At 43.1% G+C, this 25645-nt stretch overlaps 1 protein-coding gene across 1 annotated transcript; it reads right to left on the bottom strand.

The window, feature by feature from the left end:
* Positions 1-865: 865 nt before the first annotated feature.
* On the bottom strand, positions 866-25185 carry LOC133090917 (60S ribosomal export protein NMD3-like). The gene is given in 3 exon segments (XM_061189558.1): positions 866-1528; positions 1530-2406; positions 25088-25185. Coding segments are annotated over 3 exon segments (1638 nt in total).
* Positions 25186-25645: the final 460 nt, after the last annotated feature.

The raw sequence follows: 25645 nt of genomic DNA, 5'->3' as shown, positions 1-25645 counted from the left end.
TTCATCATCTGTATGCTGGATTCTAATATTCTTTTTGATGGTGATGTGTTCAGTGATAGAAACTTATAAAGAGAGAATTCCTTCTAAATTTGTAAACCAAAAATTTAAAAGCAAAATCCCTGAAGTGATAGGAAGACATTTTTATGACATAAACAGCTACTTCACTCAGCTGCTGGCACAAGCCAAAACGACAAAGGTACAAATTGTTATTTAACCTTTAAATACTGTTTGCTACAAATCTACAAATATTTTAAATATACTTTCTCCTGCAATGAAAATTAAGATAATCCCCAGCTTAACAGCTTTTGAAGATGTAAATATTACGAATAAAAAAGATAACTTTCCTAGTGAATGTCCAATGATAAACTGAACCCCAAGTTTTCTATCCCAAGGACATAAAAATGATCTAAATTGGACTAAGTGCATGGCAAGTTCATATTAAAAATGATTCTTCATATGCTCTTCTACTAAAGCAATCAATATAAAAAGAATCTAAAAGCTTGTTTTCTGCTTGAAGATTTAGGTAACCTCCAAGGAATCACAACTTGTGAGCTTTTAAACCCAGAGCTATAGTATGTGAAAATACTAGTGCCTCATAAAAAAACAAGCCGATAAAATTCCGTACGTAAAATGGCCTAAATATCAGTAATAATTACATTCTGCATAATTTTTTTAATCTAAAACTTCCAAACCATCAACCTTTTTCAGTGCTTCGAGTGAGCAATCAAAATAGTCATATTTATTCAGGTTTAAAACTAAATTTCTCTGCTCTCAATATGAAGGCATAGACAGAATAGACAGTAAAAATTATTTTGTCCAACATTCTGAACCTATGGATGTGGAAACCATCTACAACATGATCTCATTAGGTCATCATCGATTCACCTTCTTCACCAGTAGCATCTTGGGAAATGTGAAGGTCTTCAAGCATCTCAGCCAGACTAATTTGAGGTGCTCCTTCACTACCTGTGTCACTTTCCACAGGAATGGTTGAATCTCTATAAATATTCACATTTTTTCTAATTGCCTCATCTTCTTCAAGATCTTCAAGGAAATCTTGGTATTGCCTTTCATCATCTGTATCCATATTTTCTCTATCTCTTGCAAGCTCTTTCCATTTCCAGTTTCTAAGACACTGACGTTTGGTATGGTCGTAGCTCCTCTTGATTAACACCACATCGAGGACTCTATCTGATTTCATTTTGTTGACATGTTCATCATTTAAGTTACAGTTGGCCAGATCAAACCCCAACACCAGGTCTCCAGGATTTAGAAGATGTCCCAAATGAGTGCGACAAAAATACTGTTTATCCGTATTCATTTCAGATGTTTTCTGTACCCAGACTTCCCCGAGGGTATGCTTTTTGGATACCATTCCAGCACCTGCACTGTGTTTTAGATCTCGGACTATGCTGCATTCCATAACAATAAACTCCTCTAGCTGTTTGGGATGGCATAAACTATTGAAAGGGTGACTCCAGAAAGTGTTCCCATCAATATCTGCAACTTGTAGGGTATTTGGGTAGGGTATCTATGAGATGGATGACGCTGGTTACTCGAATACACACACAAATCTGGTTCATGTTTCCCAGGCTTTGTGCCAATTTTGGAGACAGACAAACAACATTATCCTTGCATATTGGAACAATTTCCACAGAAAAAGTGCCTTTGTAATTGTATGTGTTACTATGGATATCCTGAGAGAGCAGTCTCTGTGAGGCTTTGTATCTAGTGGGAACAGTACACTGAAGAAATTCTACCATCTTCTGAGCATGTTGTTTTCAGGAATAATAGAAATCCAGACCATCATGAATCTCTTTGATACGAAGTGTATTCTGGTGCATGCCATATTTCAAAATCAGCTGTTCCAGATAGTAGAAAGTTTTTTTGTGCAAACTCTTTTGCCTGACTTGAACCACAGCCTTCCAGAAATCCTTAGCTTCCACTCTATGGCAATCTCCACACATCTGGGGCTGAACAACATAATCCACCACAAACACTTGCTGAAGGATAGCACCATTCATCACCTCTTTCTGAATAGTTAGTTTCACTTTAAGTCTCTTAGAATGGGGCTCAGTCCAAACAAAGCTTGCATCTACAGGACGTACCTTACTCAGAGGGGCTTTGATTTTTTTCAAACACAAAGCAAGAAGTTCCCTGGATTCTAAGGCACATTGTACCCAAGTTCCTGGTGGCTGGAAATATCTTTGGCATTGTTTGCAGAAAGATAGAGAGACTTGTTTCGGAATGCCTTGGCTGATATCTACTTTACTTCGCAGACAAGCCACACAAATACTGGCAGGATTTGGACTAATTGGGGCACCACAGTCGCAGCACAAGATGTGTCCAGGTGTGTGCTTCACGGGTTCTGTCATATACTCCGTTTTTCTGTATATCTTAGCGCCTCTGGGCCAGACCCAGATGTGCTGAAAAACCGCGGCAGGGCCAGTTCCTATGGCCCAGTCCTTATTTTGTAATTTGCACCAGCAAAGCACCATTCCTATTCCACACAGGCTCGTGCGGCCCAAATATAGAAGCTCTTACAGTCTCGTCACTCCGTTTTCTTTCTCACTATTAAGCTTTCACCTTCAGGGTTGGGTTTGTTGGACAGACCTGGGCTTCTCAACATCCATTCGTACTCTTTTGACTGTTCAATCAGATGAATTCTAACTTCACCACTTCCTAGCTGTGTCACCGTGGACAAATGCTGTCCCACATTATGCCTCAGTTTTCTCCTCTGTGAAGTGAAGATAGTAAGACTGAAGCTGTAGAGTTGCCATATGGGTCACCATATGTACAACCCATAAGGGAAAAGTACTTTGGTGTGCCAGAACATGCCTGACCATGATTTGGCCAAGTCCAGCTGGGAGTTCTGGGCGGTTCTGGCAGGCAGGGGTCCATTAGTGACCGATTGGGACATGCTGATTTTAGTGTAAGCACAAAATTCTAATCCATGATTTCAGGGGCCCCTCATGACCCACGGTTAGAGAGGCACCATCAGAGAAAGGGCCTGCTCAGTTCTTTGTGAATTATTTCTTGACTTGTGGAATGATTATTTTATCGCAGTTTGTATATAGAACAATCCCTTCCCAGTTCCTTGAGATTTTGGTTTACCTGGGTTTACTTCTGAATACTTTCCCTAGCTACCCCTCATTGGATTAATCAAGATTTGGAAGTGATATGGGTTATTTCTGTTTGTTTAGTGGCTACCCTTAACATTTTAACATGCATACTTCTATTAACAAATAACAAAGTTTCTCAGTATTTTATCCTTCTTTTAAACTATGAGGTCATTAAAACATTACACATAGCCAGCAGTAACAATAACATTTTGGCAATGTTATTTCATCGAACCCTCTCATTATTACTATTATTACTATTGTTGTTATTATTATGGAATATTTTATAGAAAATCCCGGATGTCATGTCTCACCACTTAGAAGTACTTTAGCTGACAAGAAATTTTTCCTCTTAATATAACCACTATGCCATTATCAGCAAACAAAATTAGCAATAATTTCTTAATATGATCACACATCCCTTCCATACTTAAATTTCCCCAGTTGTCCCCAAAATCTTTTTACAGATGGTTTGTTTGAATAAGTGGCCAAATGTGGTTTGCATATCACAGTTATATTTTGAAGAAAACATAAAATGCCCTATGGCCTGGATTTTGTTTGTTGCTTTCACTTGGTGTCCTATAATTTGTTCTTTTATTCCCTGAGGTATTATAAACTTGTGTTTAAATTCAGTGACTATTTGAAATTCAGGACTTTTTGTGTAGTAACACTTCAGAGATGTTTCTGTGTACTGATTGCGTCACATCAAGAGGCACAGAAATATCTGGTGTCCCATGGTTTTATTGATACTGAGATTGATCAGGGTTCAGATGGTAGCAGCTAAGTCTCTCATTATGAAGTTCTCCATAAAACTTCGCACATAATGCTTTTTATTTTTTTTTAACTTTTTAAAGTTTTTTTTTATTTTTAATTTTTTAATTTTAATTTTAACTTTTGGCTGCATTGGGTCTTCATTGCTGTGCACGGGCTTTCTCTAGTGGCGGCAAGTGAAGGCTGCTCTTCATTGCGGTGCGTGTTCTTCTCATTGTGGTGGCTTCTCTTGTTGCAGAGCACGGGCTCTAGGTGAGCGGGCTTCAGTAGTTGCAGCACATGGGATCAGTAGTTGTGGTGCATGGGCTTAGTTGCTCCGCGGCATGTGGGATCTTCCTGGACCAGGGTTTGAACCACTGTCCCCTGCATTGGCAGGCGGATTCTTAACCACTGTGCTACCAGGGAAGTCCCCGTAATGCTTTTTTAAAAAACTGTAAAATATATATAACATAGAACCTGTCATTTTAACTATTTTAAAGTGCATCGTTCTGTGGCATTAAGCAGATCCACAATGTTATATAACGATTGCCACTATCCATTTCCAGAACATTTTCATCATCTGAAACTGAAAGTCTTTACTCATTAAACAATAACTCCCCATTTCTCCTCCCCTCCGGCTCCTGGCAACTACCATTCTCCTTTCTGTCTCTATGAATTTGCCTCTTCTAGGTACCTCATATAAGTGGAATCATACAGTATTTGTCCTTTTGTGGCTGGCTTATTTCCCTTACCATAATGTCCCCAAGGTTCATCTGTGTTGTAGCATGTGTCAGAATTTCATTCCTTTATATGGCTGAATACTATTCCATTGTATAGATGGCCACGTTTTGTCTATCCGTTCACCTGTTTATGGACACTTGGGTTGATTTTGGCTATTGTGAATACTGCTGCTATGAACATGGGTGCACTCACTTAATGCTTTTATTATTCACTGATGATATTTGTCTAGATCCGTCACAGGCATACCTCGTTTTCTTGTGCTTGGCTTTATTACGCTTTGCAGATATCGCATATTTACAAATTGAAGTTTTTGGCAACCCTGCATTGAACAAGTCTACTGGCGCCATTTTTCAAACAGCATTTGCTCACTTTGAGTCTCTGTGTCACATTTTGGTAATTTTCACGATATTTGCAACTTTTTCATTATTATCATATTTGTTATGGTGGTCTGTGATCAGTGATCTTTGATGTTACTATTGTAATTTTTTGTTGTTTTGTAATTTAATTAAAGTATGTACATTGTTTTTTAGATATAATACTGTTGCACACTTAATAGACAACAGTAAACATAACTTTTACATGTACTGGGAAACCAAAAAATTCATGTGACTCACTTTATTGGAATATTTGCTTTATTGTGGTAGTCTGGAACTAAACTTGAAATATCTCTGAGGTGTGCCTGTATTTCATTTTAGGTCACACAATGGTGATTTTCTAATATTTTCTTTTTATATACCAATTTTCAGAATAATGGTTTGATGTACCAGTATCCCACAAAGGTGACCAATGAGGTTTTTGGGTTTTTTTAGCCAGTCTTTTTTTTTTTTTTATAGCTCCTGGAGTTAGTTCTTATGTTCTTTGACACAGCTTCAGTAGTCTTTTGTCACTTCTTTTATTTCTGGCACAACAAAGTGTCCCAGACTCATCTTGTATATTTCCTACCTGAAGGGAAAAATCTCCTTTTCTCTGTTGTGCTCACCACTCTGCTCTCAATACTTCACTTCTGGACAGCAAATGTGTGAGTTTTTCCCACATCAAGCAATTCTCCAATTCTCTGTGGACACCATTGGAGTGTCCTACAATTTAATTCAATTCTGACACTATCTACCCGGAGATAGCATCAGATCTCCCAGGAGCTCAATCCCACAAGACCCTCTCTTCTCCCACTTCAGACAGCAATTGCAAGTCCAGGTTGTCACCTGTGCTTCTGATTGACTATAAGTTGGAGGTTCCTGTCACCCCTCCTCATGTTTAGTATTTACTAGAATGGTTCATAGAACTCAGGGAAACATTTATTTTTATCTGTTTATTGTAAAGGATGCAATTCAGGCATAGCCAGATGAATGAGATGCATAGGGCAAGATATGGGGGAAGGGGTGTGGAGATTCCATGTCCTCTTTTTAAAATTATTTATTTATTTAATTATTTATTTAGGCTGCACTGGCTCTTAGTAGCGGCACACGGGATCTTCGTTGCGGCATGCGAACTCTTAGTTGCAGCATGCATGCGGGATCTAGTTCCCTGACCAGGGATTGAACCTGGGCCCCCTGTATTGGGAGCGCAGAGTCTTACCCAGTGGACCACCAGGGAAGTCCTCCATGTCCTCTTTACACAGGCATGCCACCGGCCCCCCCCCCCACCCCTAGCACCTCCATGTGTTCACCAACCAAGAAACTCACCAAACCCTGTACTTTTAGAGATTTTTAATGGAGGCTTCATTTTGTAGGCATGATTGGCCATTGGGTCCAATTCAATGTCCAGAGGTTGGGGTGAAGCTGAAAGTTCCAGTGCTCTATCTAGTCACATGGATAGTTCCTCTGGCGACAAGCCACTATCTGGTGGTTATCTAGGGGCTTTCAAAAAATCACCTCATTAACATAAGCTCAGGTGGGTTTGAAAGGGGTTTGTTAAGAATAACAAACGATACTCCTTCCACCTTAGTAATTCTTATCACTTAGGAAATTCTAAGGATTTTAGGAGCTCTGTGCCAGGAATGGGGATGAGACAATATATATTTCTTACTATAAATCACAATATCATGCTACTCATTTCTGAAATCAACCATTTTTCCAATGAGACTTGGTTCTTTTGGGGTATGGTACTTAGACACCACAATCTGGGTACTTGGTGTGCTCACTGCTAGTGGATTGTCATTGTTTCAGGCTTTTTGGTAAAGAGAGCTAAAATGTATGTTTTTTTAAAGAGAAAAATTATAAATTCATACTGATATTTTAAATTCAAAATTAGGATCACAGTCTTCTTACTCCTTTGATTTTATACTTGTATATCTTTTATAATGAAAATCTTGGTTCTGTTAAATTAACATAATTATTTTATTCTAGAATATATCTATAGTGGTTTCAAAATAATATCAACATTTATATGATAAGATATTGGACATAGTTTCAGATTTCTTTTTTCTTTCTTTCTTTCTTTCTTTTTTTTTTTTTTTACTGTTTTTGTTCTTAGATTATATCCCATTAGGGATGTACAATCAAACATTGTGCTTTAATATCAATCAAAGTAAATTTTGTCCCTCTAATGTGTGTACCACCACCATGATATGCACTTAGGCTCATTTGTTTCAGTGTGCTTTCAGTTTTTAGGATTTGTTTCTTCTTTTTTTAAACTTTTTTTGGGGTTTGTTTGTTTATTTATTTATTTATTTATTTATTTATTTATTTATTTATGGCTGTGTTGGGTCTTCGTTTCTGTGCGAGGGCTTTCTCTAGTTGCGGCAAGTGGGGGCCACTCTTCATCGCGGTGCGCAGGCCTCTCACTGTCGTGGTCTCTCTTGTTGCGGAGCACAGGCTCCAGACGCGCAGGCTCAGTAAATTGTGGCTCACGGGCCTAGTTGCTCCGCGGCATGTGGGATCCTCCCAGACCAGGGCTCGAACCCCTGCATTGGCAGGCAGATTCTTAACCACTGCGCCACCAGGGAAGCCCCTTGTTTCTTCTTTTTTGAACAAAGAAAAAATTAAAAGGTTCCAAAGTAAAAAAAAAAAAAAAACTGTATGTAATATATGTTACATAATATATATTATATTTTAATTACATATAATAGATATATCCACAGAAGTATTGCTTCCATCCTTTCCTATTCTGTTTCTTCCTTCCTAATGAAATGTAACTGTTTTCATTAGTTTTTGGCTTGTGCTTCAACTGTTTCCTTTTGAAATTATGCCACCGCCACACCCACCACACACACACACTTTCTCTTGTCTTAGACAAAAGATGCATACCTTTTGGTGTGCTGGGTACTGCGTTGTGCTGCTACCATAAGTGTTGGGCATTTGGGTTATTTGCATCATTTAGCTATTATGATCAATGCTGAAATCAATAGCCTTGTGATTACATTGCGTTGCATTTTTGCCAGTGTATCTTTGGGATAGGTTGTTAGAAATGGATTGCTGGGTTAAAGGGCAAATCCAGAGTAAATTTGTTAGGCAGTGCCAAATTCCCCTCTGTAGAGCTTTATCATTGTGCACCCCTGTAATCCTGCAACGTATGAGCCCGCCTGTTTCTCCACAGCATCAGCATTATCAAGAGAGTACATTATAACACTGCCTTAGCTACTAGGAACGGTTACAACATTAATTTTTATCTTGAGATTCCTGTACCACATGGAAAGTACAAATTTGGACTCCTCACCTCTGTATGTTGGGGTTTTTATTTCTTGGAGGATGGGGGAGACTTTCCCCCCACCTAGAGCCTCATCAGATTGCAGTATTTTTCTGATACTTCCTAGGGTGGGAATATTCTAGTCACATTTTGATGGAGGGGCAACCTTTGGAGGCTCCTCTATTATGCTATGCTGTGTCTCAGTTTGGGACACAGACAAGGCCCAGACCCCTGTCCTCATCTGGGTGTTCTGCCCTCAGCCCTGAGCTGTGGAGCCTGTATCTGGATCTATTACTTACTTGGGCACCAAGTTTTCATCTTCTGTGTTTATCACTGTGGTTTTGAAGGCCCTCTTTAAATCTGGTACCTGGAGATTTCTCTTCCTTTCTTTACAGCCTATCTGTATATGGTATTTTCTGCTTACATTTTATGTACACATTTCTATGTCTAATGGGTGGGAGGGGGTTCTTCAGAATCTCAGGTCTCCATGTTGCTGGAGGAAACTCAATGCAGATTTTTATAAAAGTTATGCCAAAGCAGGGAAGTAAAATGGAAATTAGGAGTGAAGGGATTATTTGCTATGCAGAATTATCCTTTAAGAGTGGACTTCTCCTAGTGTGTTGAAACTAAAATTTTTTCTGTAACCAAACTGAGTTTGTAAATATTATCTAAAATGGGGTATACCTGTTATGCAAAGATGCTGTCTCTCTCCCAGCTGTGAGGACACTGGGCCATGGGCTACACATTTTTGCAGTGTAGGCCTGATCAGAGAGAAAAAAAAAAATCACTAAATTATCTTTTTGGCCTCATTCCGAAGTTCAAACTCCAAACACACCACAAAACATACTATACCAGATAGGCCTCTGGGAGCCAAGGACCTGGTATGAACAAGAACGGCAATACAAGATTATTTCAGTCTAAGGAAAGAGATTGAGCTGAGCTATGTGTGTAAAAGAGACAATTGTAGGCATCAGGAATGGAGTCAAGAGGCCTGGGCTTTGCTTCATTGTGAACTTAGGTCATTTGTACCCAACCGTCTAGCTGCCCATTCATTTGTCTACCCATCCATCTATTCAGCTATTTATCTATCCATTCAAATACCAATCTATCCTTCCATCAATTCATCTGTCCATCCATCCATCCATCTGCTGTTCACCTGTTCATCCATCCGTCCGTATATCCATCATTACCAAACACCCACAGTTACTGGGGACTAGAACCCAAATATGAGAAAGACACTGTCTCTCCCTCCATGGGACTCGGTGTGTTAGGGGTAGAATGTCATACAAATAATTACTGTGTAATGAGATAATGACTTCAGAGGAGCCCTGTCGCCTCTGTGCTGAGAGTGAGAGCACTTTAGTTTGTCTAGAGTCGGGAAAGTCTTCCCGGACGAAGCCTTTGAGTCAGGTTCAAACTCAGGTTTGAATTCAGACCTGAGCAGGAAGTTGCCCATTACCTTTGGCCTCAAGTGCCACCTCACCTGTGCAAGGGTGGCATGGGGCCAAATGACGTCCATCTAAAGATCTCTGCTTTCATGTGTGGCAGGTGCAGATTTTGTATTGGGCACCAACAAGAGGCATGGAGGGCTAGTGGGGAAGCAGAGCCAGTTCAAGACTTGGCTGGGATTGGGGCATCCCATCTTTGAGGGGCCCCCAGACTTTGTCCAAGAACTGCTTATTGCCCATGGGTAGCTGGAGGAAAAGCTCGCTGTCCCCAGTTACTTGTTTCCTGGGACAAGGCTAGCAGTGGGCTTTCCAGACTTGTTCGGGGCCCTGGGCCCATTGTAGTGTGACAGGAACCCCATGAATTTTAATAGCCTCCATTCAGAGTGATTAAAACCTTAATGAAATTTAATTATCTTGATGTTAAGCATTTTGTGTTAAGTTATTGCATTCTGACCACTCATTGTTCGCTGCAAGCTCAGGGCAGCATACCTACCTCTGCCTTAATGGAAAGGAAAGTTGAATATATTTAAATGAAATTTCCCCCAAAATAATTGCCTTCAATGAAACACCAAGCAGGCATCAGGATTGAATTTATAAATCGGGCGGCCGCAGATGAGCGCTACTATGTTTGGAATGGTTTTCATTAATCCAGGGTCTCCAGAAGGAGCAATGTGAAAAGTTCAGAATATAAGTGACAGGTGTTTATGGTTCGCAATTGCATTAAACAGGCTCTTAAACGCAGGTTAAAGGCCTCCATGAAATATAGAATATACCTTAAAATGTGGCCTAAATTTTTGGCATTTTGGACTTTGCATTACTTACCTACAGAATTAGCAGGGCTTTCGGTTAATCAACTGTCAGCGTAAATTGTGGCTGAGCAAAATGCTTGTAAATACCGGTAAGCACAGTTCGCTCGGCCTGTTGCATTTTTTGTGTGTGTGTTTTTTTTTTTCTTTCTTCTTCCCTTGGGCCTTCCAAAGGCCTTCAGCTGATGGAGAGCTTTTAATTTCACATTTTGGCCCCCACCGCAGGTGATAAACAAAGGTTTCCCCGCTGCTCTGGCTGGGGTCAGTTATCCGGCCTCCCTCCCCGTAGTCACACACAAAAGGTGCCTGAGATCCACAGCTAATTTGCGGCCTCTGTTTAGCAGAATTTAATAGCAGGTATTACTGCTGCCGCGGTAATTAAGGACCTTTGTCAATAAGACGGAATAGATGGCCACACTTGGTTGTAATCAGTGGGCTCTCGAGAGCCAGAGGAGTGAAAAGGGAGAGAAGCAATCCATTTTGTGAATAACACAATCCTCCCCGGCCTCCCTCCCTCCCAGGTCGGGCAGTGGAATAATAATTCCCCAGGCAATGAAAGTACAGGAATAAAAGTACTTACCCTCCAGCCGGTGATTTTTTTTTTGACTTTTTATTTACTCTACTGAGCTTTCTTATTTGCTCCAGGCTGCATCTGATGAAGTATTGTTTAAACAGCACAGAGCAAAATGGATGTAGGGAGGTGGGGAGAGGAGGAGGAATTTTAACCAGGTGGCAGGGAGGCGCCCCGCTTTAAGGTGGATAGCCATTCGGTTTATCAATTATTTCTCTGGGATACAGGAAAAAAAAAAAAAAGACAAAACCAAGTGGCTTCGTGAAGAGGTAGAGGGTGTCATTTAGAGCTGTCTCCGAACATACTCATTCAGCTCTAAATGGGTCGCCTGTAACAAGCGCGAAGTGAACTTGGGGGAGCATTGTCACCCTCGCCTCGTCCCTAATGTACCGCTGAATGGCCCGGCGGAGGGGGTGGCAGGGGAGGGGAGGGGGCAGGGGCTGGCGGCCACAATTCAAAGAGACCTTCAAGGTGTGTGCCCCTCATAGTAATTGGAGAGGAAGCTGCCTTTCCCTCGCCGATTCCCTGCCTTTTTACTGGTTTTAACAAGCATGATGCTTTTAATAGTGCTTTGAGTACCATCTCTTTATACGCCTCTCCCTTTTTAAAGCAGCTTTAACTATACTCTTTCTGTCGCTAATGTCTGAAAAACTTCTACCTTTAATCATTCCCCGATGAGGTGGCAAACAAGCGGCCCCTCTCCTTTAGCAATTTCGGCTGGGTGGTCGCTGCTGGCTGGGAAGGGAGTGGGTGGCCGGCCGAGGGAGCAGGGGGGCTGCGAGGGTGTGGATTGTGGGGATCTGATGCCAGGTCCAGAGCTTGGGGACATCCAAGGGGCTTCTTGTTAGGGGAGGGCCGGGGGTCAATTTTAAATGCTCAGATCTGCAAGGTGGAAGACAAAAATCCATTTGACCACTGTTAACAATCCACTTGGATTTGGTTAATTAAAAAAGATTGAGATTAGTTTTGTGGCTATTCCAGGACACCTCCCCTTCCCCACCCCCAATCCAACACGCACAGTTTGCTTCTTTTCCATTTAGGAGCCAATCCCAAACCGGGCTGATGAGTGAGGTCTTTCTGTGAGATGAGCTTAAAGGGTTTCACATGCACCTCTGGACTGATGAGGGATTCAGGATGGGCTGGTTCCAAGTGCAGCCTCATAAATACAAATGGAGAATGAGGGGTCCATCCGTCCTCCTGAGGAGCAGCACATGCGCACACACACAGCTTTTGGGTCCCTCAAAAGTGTGGCAGGGGTGAGGCCAGGAGCTGTAGGGCCTCTGGGAAGGCAGGGGCAGGACGGGGGCAGGGAGAGACGTGGTAGTCCCTGTTTCCTCATCCATTCCATTTTCGGCTTCTGAACATGGGCTTCTCCTTCTGGAACGATTTGTCAAACCAAAGTTCAGCAGATGTTTTAGAGGTGAAAACCTTCCCAGAGAGAGTCTCTGGGGGACTGGAGGAGACGGGGCTTCTTTAGAGCTTCTAAGCATCCCTTCTCCAAAGATGTCACCCTGGAAAGCATCCCTTTGGTCCCCTTCTGTCCACGCTTGAGGGTTCAAGTCCCGACTCTGGAGCAGTATAGATCAGCTTGTTAAGCCAGTTTTCTTATCTGTAAAATGCAGGCGATAATTGCTTCTACCGTCTCAGAGGGGTTTGTGAAGGTCCACAAGGTGATGCTGGTAAGACACTCAAACTCACTGCCTGAGGCAGAGGGAGGCATCCTGTGCATATTGGACGTTGTTTTTCCTCTAAGGGTTCATTGGATTTTTCTTAATTATCTGGAGGATGGGGGTGGGCTTGCTGCCTGATTCTGGGGCTCAGGGCAGCAGAGCATGTTGTGGGTTTCCAACAGCTGTTGCGTTGTAACTGTGCCAACATACTTATACCCCCAGGCAACCGCGGGGTTAGGGATCACTTAGGAAAGTTGTGCTTTGCACAAAATCACAGGGGAGAAGTGAGTGCAGAGGTGGCCGGCCAAAGAAAGAGGAGACATCTTTCCCAGGTCTGCCCTCCTCAGGGCCGTGAGAGGAGGGATGCTGTCGCAGGCTGAATGATGCCCCCTAAAGATACAGTCGACCCGCCATGTCCCTGGGGTTCTGCATCCACGGATTCAACCAATGGTGGATCCAAAATATTTGAAAAAAAAAATCCACAGTTCCAAAAGCAAACTTTGAATTTTCCATGCTCTGTCAACTATTTACATAGCATTCACCTTATGTTTACAACTATTTACACAGTATTTATATTGTATTTATAACTATTTACATAGTATTTACATTGTATTAGGTGTTGTAAGTAATCTAGAGATGATTTTAAGTATAATGGAGGATGTGCATAAGTTATAAGCAAATACTAGGCCATTTTATATAAAGGGGTTGAACATCCTTGGATTTTGGTATCCACGGAGGGTCCTGGAACCAATCCCCGGTCATCTGTGGATGTTACCTTACAAAAAAGGGTCTTTCCCCCAGTTTTTTTTTTTTTTTTAATTAATTCATTATTTATTTATTATTTATTTTTGGCTGTGTTGGGTCTTCGTTTCTGTGCAAGGGCTTTCTCTAGTTGCGGCAAGCGGGGGCCACTCTTCATCGCGATGCGCGGGCCTCTCACTATCGCGGCCTCGTTGCGGAGCACAGGCTCCAGACGCGCAGGCTCAGTAGTTGTGGCTCACGGGCCCAGTTGCTCCGCGGCATGTGGGATCTTCCCAGACCAGGGCTCGAACCCGTGTCCCCTGCATTGGCAGGCAGATTCTCAACCACTGCGCCACCAGGGAAGCCCTCCCCCCAGTTTTATTGAGATATAATTGACATATAAAATTTGTATAAGTTTAAGGTGTACAACATAATGCTTTGATATATGTATATATTATGAAATGATTACCATAAGTTTAGTTAACAAACATCACCTCACATAGTTATAAGAAATTTTTTTCCCTTGTGAAAAGAACTTTCAATATCTATTCTCTTAGCACTTTTCAAATATACAATACAGTATTGTTAGCTATAGTCACCATGTTACACATTATATCCTCAGAATTTACTCATTTTATAACTGGAAGTTTGCACATTTTGACCACCTTTACCCATTTTCCCCATCCCTTACCTCTGGCAAATACTAATCTGTTCTCTATTTCTGAGTTTGGTGTTTTAAGATTTTACGTATACTGTAAAGCAATTATACGCCAATAAAAATGTTAAAAAAAAAGATTTTACTTATGAGATCGTACAGTATTTGTCTTACTCTGTCTGACTTATTTTACTTAGCATAATGCCCTCAAGGTCCATTCATATTGTCACAAATAGCAGGATTTTCTTCTTTTTTCATGGCCGAATAGTATTCCATTGTATATATGCACCACATTTTCTTTATCCATTCATCTGTCAATGGACACTTAGGCTGTTTCCATGTCTTGGCTGTTGTAAATAATGCTGCAATGGACACGGGAGTGCAGATGTCTCTTTGGGATAGTGACTTTGTTTTCTTTGAAGTGGGATTGCTAGGGCCTATGGTAGTTCTCATTTTAATTTTTTGAGGATGGTCCATACTGTTCTTCATAGTGGCTGCACCAATTTACATTCCCACCAACAGGGCACAAGGGTTCCGTTTCTCCACACGCTCTCCAGCATTTGTCATCTCTTTGCTTTTTGATGATGGCCCTTCTGACAGGTGTGAGGTGAAAAAGTCTTTTCAGATGCAATTAAGTTAAGGACCTCTAGATGGGGAGATTATTCTGGATTATCTGGGTGGACCCTAAATACAACCACACATGTCTTGATAAGAGGGGCAGAGGAAGATTCAACACAGACAGGTGAGCCGAAGGCAGTGTGGAGACGGAGGCAAGATTGGGGAGATGCTGCCATAAGTCAAGGAACGCCAGCGGCCACCAGAAGCTGGAAAAAGTGAAGAATGGACTCCCTAGAGCCTGCAGAGGGAGCGCAGCCCTGCCGACACCTTGATTTTGGCTTCTGGCCTCTAGAACTATGAGAGGATAGATTTCTCTTGCTTGAAGCCACCCACTGTATGGTAATCAATATAGCAGCTACGGAAAACTAACACCGATGCCTGGTGGAAGTTCCTTTTCCATAAATGAGTCAAGTGAACACTTGAAGAGAAGGAGAAAATGTTCTGTGCCCTGGGCATCGTGGCCAGGATTTCTGATACCTGTTGGATTGTGTGGTGGTATCACTCAGGGGCATTGACTGTGGGGTGCACTGCACTCCAGCCTCAGGGAAAGGGGTGTCGGGCAGGCATGGGTGACCCTGGGGAAGGGGCTGAGGTTTCCGGAGCAGGGCTCTGCCAGGCCTGGTTCTCACTGGCTCAGCCACAGGGTAGGGCCAAGGCTCGGGGCTGCAGGTCTAAGGACAGACCTGGGATGCCTCACTCCATTTAATGAAAAGAACATGTGGAAAAACAAAAGAAAAATATACACCAACCTCTTTGTGGGCAATTTCTTATGCAGAAATGAGTATGCTTTCTCATGTCATATAAAGAAATGTTGTCATCAGTCTGTTCAGCACTGTGCTCATAGATGTCATTCCTTTACACAATAGCCTTAATACTGCGGAATACATTTTTTGGTTACGGGTTAGATTGTTTCCCCTGTGTCAGTGGTAAACTCTACTTTTTCATATTTGGATAGCGAGTCTAATTCATAGCACAACGGAGTTTGCAGTTCAGATAGGATTTACTTCTTGATTGACTTTTTGTTAATATTTATTGGGCACTCGATCCATGTTATGAGGATGAAACGAGAGACTGTGGCTTAGGGGAGGCAAGAAACTTGCCCAAGACACCTCGTGGTGGTGTCACCAGGCTATGCACACACGTAGCCATCCGACTGCAGAGTTTAACTCTTAGCTCCCCTGCTTTCGGAAGCCAAGGGCGCGAATCGCATCTGGGATTGTGATGTTTCGTTGGAAGACCTAGAAGTGCTTCTGCAGACGGCACCCCTCCAGAGCCTGTCCTGGGCCCAGCTACGTCTTCCTTGCCAGGTCTGGGCAGAGTACGTGGCACATGGGGCCCCAAGGAGTGTTTGCTATTTTGTGCTGAATTATCACCGGGAATTAGAAAGGCCGCAGAGGCCTTCCTCCTAAATGTGATCCTTAGAAAGGCACTTCTAAATACAAGCCGAAGTCAAGTTTGGCAGAACTTAGAGGAACAAAGCATATTCTTTTAGCTCCAGTAAGGAGGATTGTCAATTTGTTCTAGAAGCAAAATAATTAAAGGGCAATGTTCACCAAACGGACATTATGGTTTATTGCAGTTCTGACCAAATCCCTAGCAAATCTGAATATTGGTGTTCAGAGTGGAGGATGGGCGAGAGAGAATTTCTGCTGCTGGGAGGGAGCCTGTGGGCTGTAACCCACCACGCCCTGGGCCCTCCCTCAGTGCCTTTGCTCCACAGCTGGCTCCTAAGTGAAGAGAATTCCTGCCGTCCTGCAAGTTCAGGCAAGAGGACCGGGCCAGAGGAGAGGCCAGAGCCGTCTGCCGTGAGAGCCCATTTTGGTTTTGCATTCTGCTCAGAGCACTGGCTGGGGCTTGTGTTTGTATGAGCTGCAGATACTAAGCCGGCGTCTGGATGGTGAGGTCAGTAGTGCGGGCACAAGGCCGTGTAGCGGAGGCTGCAGAGCAGGGAGAGCCCGGTTCAGGCAGCGGGGTGAGTCCCAGCTGTGTGACCCACGGCAAGTGTCTTAACTGCTCTGTGCTGCAGTTTCTCTACTGGAAAATGAGGAGAAAAATCTTATAGCGTTGTTGAGAAACTGAACTACGATAAAACCCATACGGTGCCTGGAGTAGTGTCCGGCCTGGGTGGTAATGCTCCAGCCGGCTTTGATGCCTTTATTAACTCTGGAAAGAGCAGTGCTCTCTGAGTTGGCAGACCTGGGACGAGCCCCGTTCCCGCCACTCAGCAAGGCCCTCTCTGCGCCTTGGTCTCCTCATCCGTAAGCCGTGGCGGGTAACGAGGAGTATCTTGAGGGACGATTAGGAAGATTAAATGGGAACCTTTGTCGAAAGCATCTGGCTCATGTAACTCCCTAACATACAGTTGCTCCTTCCGTCTCTGCATGCCTTCTACAGCATAAGGAAATTTACTCTTTTGGCAGGTCCTTCCTTGTCTCCAATCTTGAATTTTTAGGCAGCCATTGAAGCCCGTTGACTCCATCTACCAGGTTAGCTGACAGTCGTTCATCCACTCGGGGCCTGCTCTGTGCCTACCATGGTCCAGGGCTGTAAGATGGGGTTGGGGGAGGGGCGTCAGACTCTGTCCCTGTCCCAAGAAATGGCCCCTCAAAGGGTTACCAGATAAAGCACAGGATGCCCAGTTAAATTTGAATTTCAGATACTCAACACACACATTTTTTAAGTTTAACTATGCCCCAAACACCATATGGGACATCCTTATACTAAGAAAGTATTCACTGTTTATCCGAATTAAAATGTAACCAGTCGTCCTGAATTTTTATTTGCTAACTCTGGCAACTCAATGGCTCATCCTGCTCAATGAAAATGCCAAATTGGGGTCATGCCCATTGGTCTGGGGAATCCCTCTGAGATTGTTGGTGCCCAGGGTCTGACTGTGCTCTGTCCCTTCCTTGGTCGTGGGACCCTGGGCAAGTCCTCCTCTCCCCCGTTCTGTGCCTTGGTTTCCTCCTCTGCATTGGATTATCTGTCCGTGGTCCTTTCTGGTTCCCGTTCCTAGACTTCAGAGTTGGTAGAAGACATCCGGCCAACCTGGTGTTTTGGTACTGTGTAGACACAATAACCCACTAGCTTGATTGCATCTTTCACTTCTCAAACACTTGTTCTGCTTCATGTAAACGCAATCCAAGTGCCTCTGACCTGCCCTTTCAGTCCCAATTCTCAGCACTTGTAAGAAAAAGTCTCCTTGTAACATAGTCCAATCCCCAGGCTGGGTCTCTAAAGGGCATTTTGAAGCCCTTTTAATTTCCAATCCATTAAAAAAATAAATCTTTGGAGGGTTTGCTTCCTACATAGCAGCATGCTTTTTGGCTCGACAGCTGTCAAACTGAAAAACATTCCATGAATTCTCCAAGTAATTTAAAAGTTGCTCCAACTGAAATACGGGGTGATATCCACTCAGCTGAAAGGGTGCCACTTGTACCTAGGTAATTCTGTTCACTTGATTTTTTTTTTTCTTCAGGGAATTACTTTCATAAGGAGAAGGAGGAGGAGTACATTTTACTCAGTTATGAAATGAATGTTCGGATCTAACTTGTGACTCTATTTCCAATCGGTTCTACCTTTCACCATACCTCTGGGAAGGGCGATCTCTTAAACCATCGCTTGTCTTTGGCAATAATTACTTTTGGACGTGGACAGAAAGTCCATTTGGGGGTTCTGTTCTGTGCAGTCTGTGAATATACGTAATCCTTTTAAGATCTAAGCCTCCCACTCACATCTGAGTTTCCTTCTCTTTAGAGATTAAAACACTGCAGCCACTATTTGTTTTGAGCAAACGGAGTGCTATGAAGTCCTGTAATAGCTCACTGGGGGATTTGGAGCCACAGATTTTCTTATTAATCTCGCGAACACCTTAGAAGTTTCGTCATGCCTCCCAAATGCATACATTTCATTCGCTTTAATTTCTCAGCAATTCCTCCTGCTGCCTTAAGTTGTGGTTCTGTCAGCTTTGTTTCCCCCCCTTTTCTCTCTTTCTTATCTCTCTCTCCTCCCTCCCTCCTTTTCTTCCTTTGTGGATTCGAACTTTTTAGTCTCAATAAAAGGGCTGATGTCTGCCTTCGGGAAATCTTACTTCCATTTTTTCCCCCAGAAAAATGGAACAGGTTTCTTTTAACTAGTGCAAGGCTCTCCTCTCTAAAAGGTTTTTATTATTGAGTGCCCGGGGTCCTTAGTTTCAGACATTTATCTTCTAGCTAAGCAGGAACAAAAGCAGGAGGCAGCCTTCTGCACCCCGAATTTCTGAGTAATCACCCAGTGGTTAAATTGAAGCGGCCACGACATCTTCTTCATTGTGTCACATTGGGCTTGCTCGTTAATTTATGAGCTTCAACTGTCAAAATAGTTTGTGCAATGGACCCTAAAAATGGTGATGGATAATATCAATCAATCGGGTTTTATAGCCCTGGTTTCCCTTGCAGCAGGCCTGCCTGCTGTATACAGCCTGTGAAGAGGAAAGCCACATACACGGTAGATGTGCCCTAAACGAATACATAACACTCCCAGAATGTAGCCCTTCCTGGAGGGCTCTAGGATGCTTAATGCTCCACCCCCGTGGTCCTCGTGATGACAGCCGGAAGTGTTTGGATCCCTTGGGAGGGATGTCCTCATCCTGAAGTACCCTGTTATTTCAAGATTACCACCTCCCATTATTCTTATAATGAGGTCATCTCAAAAGGGCGCCTCTGAAGGCCAGCGTGTGGTGATGAGGTCTGGCAGACAGGGGCAAAATTCAGCTCTAATGAGATGGAAGTTTTAAAAAATCTTTGTGACTATAGAATCTACATATCTACTCAGTAATTCTTATGACCTATTTGCAGATTTGAAGTGCCTTCAGATCCCGGCCTACTTACCTAAGTTTGTCAGGGGTGGGCCCCTTGATAATGTGGGACCTCCTTTATATAAATTTTCCGTGTTCCTTCTATGCCCTGGCTAGGGGTTAGTTATTATGCAGATCTTTTTCACTTTTAAAAAAATCACAAATACAAGTTAATTATTGAAAAACTTGAAAAATACGGAGAAGTATGGAAAAGAGAAAACCCTTCCCTTCAATCCGGGGCCCACCTCTGTTAGCGTGTATTGTATTTTCTGCCTTCTGTGCATGTGATTTTACATATTTGAGATAATCTGCCTAATACAGTTTTGTCTCTTGCTTTTAAAACAATTCTCTAAGCATTTTAATGTTTTATGTTTGATCTCATTGTTGGTAGGTACTGTAGTTTATTTAGTCAATTCTTTTGTGTTGAGTGTTTTAATAGTTTATCATATTTTGTTGTTATCAACAAAAGGGGCCAGGTTGAGAGGCTTTCTGAAACAATTCCACGTTTAACGACCTACTGAACTGGACAGTTCCTGGTCTCCAAATATCTTCTCTCATTCCAAGGACAGTATGAAGTCCCAGTGCCCTCTGGATATGAACTCTCACTAGGGGGCCCTTTCCTAGCCTTCTCTATGGAGCTGATGAACTCCTATTCACCCTTCAAGACCTGGCTGAAGCAGCCCCTCCTCTGTAAATTCCTGATTCTCCCTCTCCATGGAGTCGGCCACACGCTTCTTTGTGTTGGCCTCCATGTTAGCTCATCAGGGGGCTCACTGAATGGTATTCAGCCATCTCTCTGGTCTCCCTCTGTTGGCCTGTAGATGCACAGTGCAAGCTAAGTCATCTGCCTTGGTAATTCTGGCCACCCTCGGCTGGCCAGGACCATCTGGCTTGCATGGATCCTCTAGTTTCCTGAGCTGTGCCTGGCATGCTCACAGATAAACCAGTCATGTAGAGGTACAGCTCAGGTGTTTGGAGGACAAACACCTTTTCAAGCTCCCAGGACTCTTCCTTGATTTCCACTTTGGGCACAAAGACATTTCCTCCAAATGTCCCTGTTGTTGATACCTGCTGTCAGAGTTCATGCCGGCATTTGCACTGAAAACTCCTAATCTGACATTTCTCTAGTGAATGTAATGAATACGAAAAAGTGTCATTTAGAGCTGGTTTTCTCTTTGTGCTTTGAAAAATGAAATGCACATAGTTATCTGTAAATGAGATAATTACCTCCCTACTTTGCTAAAGGCACCTACTAGTGATTTTTTAGCTTGTTTCACTTAATGAAAGCTTTACAGAATGGGGAGCCCAGAGCTGTTAATGGACTTGTTGTAATAGGCTCTGAGAAAAGGGGGAAAAAAAAAAAACCAGTTGTTCCAAACTAGTAACAGAAATAGACTGATGAAACAGCTGGCAGCTCAGACATAAATTTAAGTCTTGGTTGGGTTTAGAGCAAATGTAGTAATAGCTGCAACCAATATTTTTAATATTACTGATCTTTCAGCAATAATTACCTAGAACTTTTAATGTCTGCAATTAGAACGCTAGCAATTCAGTGGTACAGACCAGTGGTAAACTGCATGAAATTGGATACTTGCTATAATTGGTAATTAATCACTTTTCATTACCAGGAAGGGATGTTGCAGTTATTCTGAATAGATACAGCATGCTAATTACAGGAAAACACAAACCTACATATTTGAACTTAGAGCTTTTAGGAAAATAAGCAACTCACGTCAATATTTTATATCTGGGAGGAGATTAGCCCACCCAATTAAACGATGAGGAAGCGGCCATGTATATTTTGACAAGAACCCATCAGGAAAGAGGTCCCTTTTTCCTAAGAGTCTTGATCACATTTCCATTCATTTCTGTGGGTAATTAAAATTCTCATCCTTTATGCAGATTTAGAAATGGTTCCAAATAAATATTTACATGTGCGTGTCTCCCTTGGTGAGCCCACTGATTGTAGGGCTCATCTACTGCGTCATCGGCACAACGGCGCCTCCCGCCTAGACCTTTCTCTCTAGGCCAGGTGTCCCCTGGGATGTTCATCAGCATCACGTCCATCTCTGCAGTCTTCATCTCCTCCTTAGGTGCCTATTCTGTGAATGGGACCATCATTTCCCCAGACTTGAGACTTCAGTTATTTTTCTGGTCTTCTCACCACTTTGTCCCAAACCTACCTCATCCGTCATCAGATCCTGTCACTTCTACCTTCATGGTCTCTGCTGCCTTTGCAGCCCCCCCGCTCTTACCACTGCTGCTCATTCAAGGGGCTCCATGGTATCTGTCAAGATTGCATCCCAGGAAAGCACAACCTGTGGAGAAAGAACTTCTAAAGAGAAAGTATGTCTATGAGAATTACTGTAAAAAACCTTAATCCATGACTAGGTCCCTGCTCCCTATTGATACTAACCCCCGACAGTCAATAACATAGAACATGCCTTTCATAGATAATGCAAGAAGGACCATGGGGACAAGCCAAGCTGTTTCATCAAAGACATGGCCATAAAAGCATATCCCTATGGTGGGAGGGTGGGATTAGCCCCATCATTCACCTTTGTCACCTTCACACTTGCCTCTGGAAGACCAGCTCCAGGCGGAGGACAGGAATGAAGAGCTTGTCGTGGGCCCCAAAGCCCTGGGTTCTCCGTGTTCTTCCTCAGACAGTGAAGAAGGAACGAAGTCCTGACTGTTTTCTTCTCTGAATATTAATATCTGTGATACACCTGCTCTCTCCTGGCCGAAGCTGCCCATGCCCCACCAATCATATCATTGCAAAATTGGGTCATGATGGAGAAATGGGGCCTATATAAATAAGCCGCTTACAGCAAAATGGTGTACACAGAAGCCAACAGAAACCACTGACCCCACACCCCTCACAGTGATCTTTGGAATCTCTTACCTGTTCTCCTGTCACGAGAAGATTTCAAAAGTATCTCTGAGCCTTGGCAGTTCCAGTTTAGCTCTGGTTACCAACTTCCACACACTGGCCTTGGTTTAGATTCAGAGGATTCCTTTCTTTTTTGTTGGCAGTAGAAAAATAATTCCTTGTGGGTATGTGAACCAGAAGAGCGGAGGCCTGATTTTGAAGTTGCAGGTGGTGGACCTGGCCTGCCCTAGGACTTCAGTCATGGGCACCTCACCATTTCTGTCCCGTGGCCAGTCACTTTCCCTGACAGACTCACCAATGGCATCCTGGAACCAAGTTAATACACAGATAGAATTTTAAAAACTAGACGTGAAATGAATAGCCATCCTTATAAAGCATGAACCTCTTATTTCCATTTCCTCTTCAACATGACCCATTACATGGAGCTTCTTTAGCCAAATTTCATTTTGTTCCCTATTCCATCATCGCCAGAGTCCCTGAATTGATTCCTCGCCCAACAGCACAATTTCAGCCGTGGACTCTTTCCTCTGCCTTTGTCACAGAGCTGAGTAAGGATGTGACAACATGTGATTGGGCGATTGATGTCAAATGTGAGCAGCAACATTCATTTTCCCCTGAAATGGACAAAGAAGAGTATTAGTCATTTAGAAATTTCGTCTAGAAGCTACACCTCACGAGTGATATCCCAAAATTGAATTGGTCTGAAATTTAAAGTGGCTTTTAAGTTCTTCTCCTTTGATTGTTCCTCAGGTCACGCAGCATTGTGAGAGGCCGAGGGAGCAAGTTAGTGATGGGAACTGCAAATGTCATTTGTTAGCTCCCTGACTCCTCTGCAGAAATCCATTCCTCCAGTGACAGGATGTTCCTGAGACCTCGTGTTCCATAGAGAAACATCCTGGGCTTTGGAGATGGGCAGGTCTGGGCTCCAGGCTTGGCCTTATCACGGCTTCCCCTGTGAGCCTCAATTTCCCCATTTGTGAAATAGGGTTGACAAGAATGATTATTGTCATCCTCACTTTGCAGAAATAAGAATATAAGATCTAGAGAGGTGAATTAAGGGGCCCAGATACAGAGTGGTGAAGGGCAGAGCGCAACCCTCTCTGGGGCCATTGAGTCCCCAGCAAGATCTTGTCCCATCTTCCAGCCTCACCAGGAGGGCATCGGGCTTTTCACATACGCTCCATGCAGATAGCAGTCCTTCCAACAATAACCAACCAATGTGTGTCTGTGCACGACTTGTGTTCAGAGACACGGCTCCCCCAGGATCCCCCAGAGGTCCGGCCAGTGGAAGCCAAAATGGCCCTGGATGAGACCTTAAAATTCCCGCTCTCTGTGATCAGCATTTTTCAAGAAAAAGAAATGTGCAGCAGTCTGTGCTAGTTATTTAACATCTGGGAAGGCTCTTACTCACTCCGAGCCCTCTGTGCACTCTGAAGTTACTGATATCATCGTTAGAAATGGCTTCCACCTACGGCTCTGATTCATGGCCTGGTGATGATTGTGATTCATAGGCTGCTAAGAAGCGGGCAGAGGCGGCTGGGTTACCTAGAAGCAGTGCCTGGGAATAGGACCACCGATGTGATGCAGTCAGATATGCTAATGAGGTCAACGCAACATTCCATTAAAAAATCCAAACCTCATTTGCAAGTGAATGTTAATAAGGAGAGAAAGCTCAGCTCAGGCTGGGCTAGAATCACTGGCGACTAGTTCTTCCTCAGTTAAGTAACATAATTTGTTCAATTTGTTTTATGTCAGTAAGTGAAGAACCTTTTACTCACTTTGATTCATGGAAGGAAGTGAGACAATGGTACAGTAGAAAGGAAATTAACATTTAACCTGCCTGGCTGGGTTTTCCAACGGATGTCTCAATACGACTGGGGTGGTGTGCGTAAATTCTCCTGATAAACCAGAATGAAACAGCAACTATTTAAATCCCAAAGAAAACCTGGATGGCAGATATTATACTCCAAAGAGAGACCAGTGGGTTTTTGGTCAGGAACTGGAAGACCTGAATCCTAGTCTCATCAATTACTCATTACACAACTTTGAGTCACAAACTCCCCGAGCTTCAGTTCTTGCATCTGTAAAAGGGAGTTAATGCAAAAAGATGTTGTGAGTTCATAAACTGTAACATACCCATACGTCAATTGATTGATCTAACAGCTATTTACGGAGCACCTACTATGTGCCAGGCACGGTGCTAGTTGCTGGAGTTACAGTGATGAACAGAACTGTCAGGGCCCTTGACCTAAGGGAGATGACATTCTGGCATCCTTTACTATTTTTTATTATGAAAAATTTCAAACCTTCATGAGACTGGGCAGAATAGTATAATGAACATCATCTACCCATCACTCAGATTCAAGCATTAACAAGATTTTGCCATGTTTGCTTTGCCTATCTCCCATGTTTTTTGCTGAATTATTTTGAAGCTAATCACAGACACTGTGTTCCTTTTCCATTGCTGTGCAACAAACTGCCACAGATTTAGCTGCTTAAACAACACACATTTGTTATCTCACAGTTTCCGTGGTTTGAGAACCTGGGCACAACTTAGCTGGATCTTCTGCTCAGCCTCCAAAAGCTGCAATCCCGATGTCAGCTAGGGCTGGGGTCTCACCTGAGGCTCAGGGGCCTCAGCCCCATGTAGCTGTTGGCAGAATTCAGCTCCTTGTTGTAGGACTGAAGTCCCCAGCTGCTAGAGGCAGTCCTCTCCATAGGCAGCTCACAACATCGCTGTTTGCTTCTCCTTTGAGGCCAGCAGGAGAATCTCTTTGACACTTTACCCTCGGCTAAGGGCTCACCTGATTAGGTCAGGCCCACCCAGGGTAATTTTCCTTTTGATTAACTCAAAGTCAACTAATTAGCAACACATCACGGGAGTGATATACCATCATATTCACAGGTTTTGCCTCTACTCAGGGGGAAGGCAGTATTCAGAGTGGGTACAGCAGGGGGGTGTGAATCTTGGCGGCTAGCTTAGAATTTTGCCTACCGTGTGGACATTTCATCCCTACCATCTTAAATATGCATTTCTACAAACTATGGGCATTTTTTTATAACTACAATTTCATGTTAATATCTGATAGGGGTTGTTATGTTAGTCAGCTTAGGACATGTTATGCTGTCATAACAAGTGACCCCCAAATCTCAGTGACTTCTAACCACAAAGGTTTCT

This window comes from Eubalaena glacialis, chromosome 1 (assembly GCF_028564815.1).
Source record: "Eubalaena glacialis isolate mEubGla1 chromosome 1, mEubGla1.1.hap2.+ XY, whole genome shotgun sequence".
NCBI lineage: Eukaryota > Metazoa > Chordata > Mammalia > Artiodactyla > Balaenidae > Eubalaena > Eubalaena glacialis.
The sequence above is the reverse complement of the archived record's forward strand: the minus strand, read 5'-3'. Positions and strand labels throughout refer to the sequence as shown.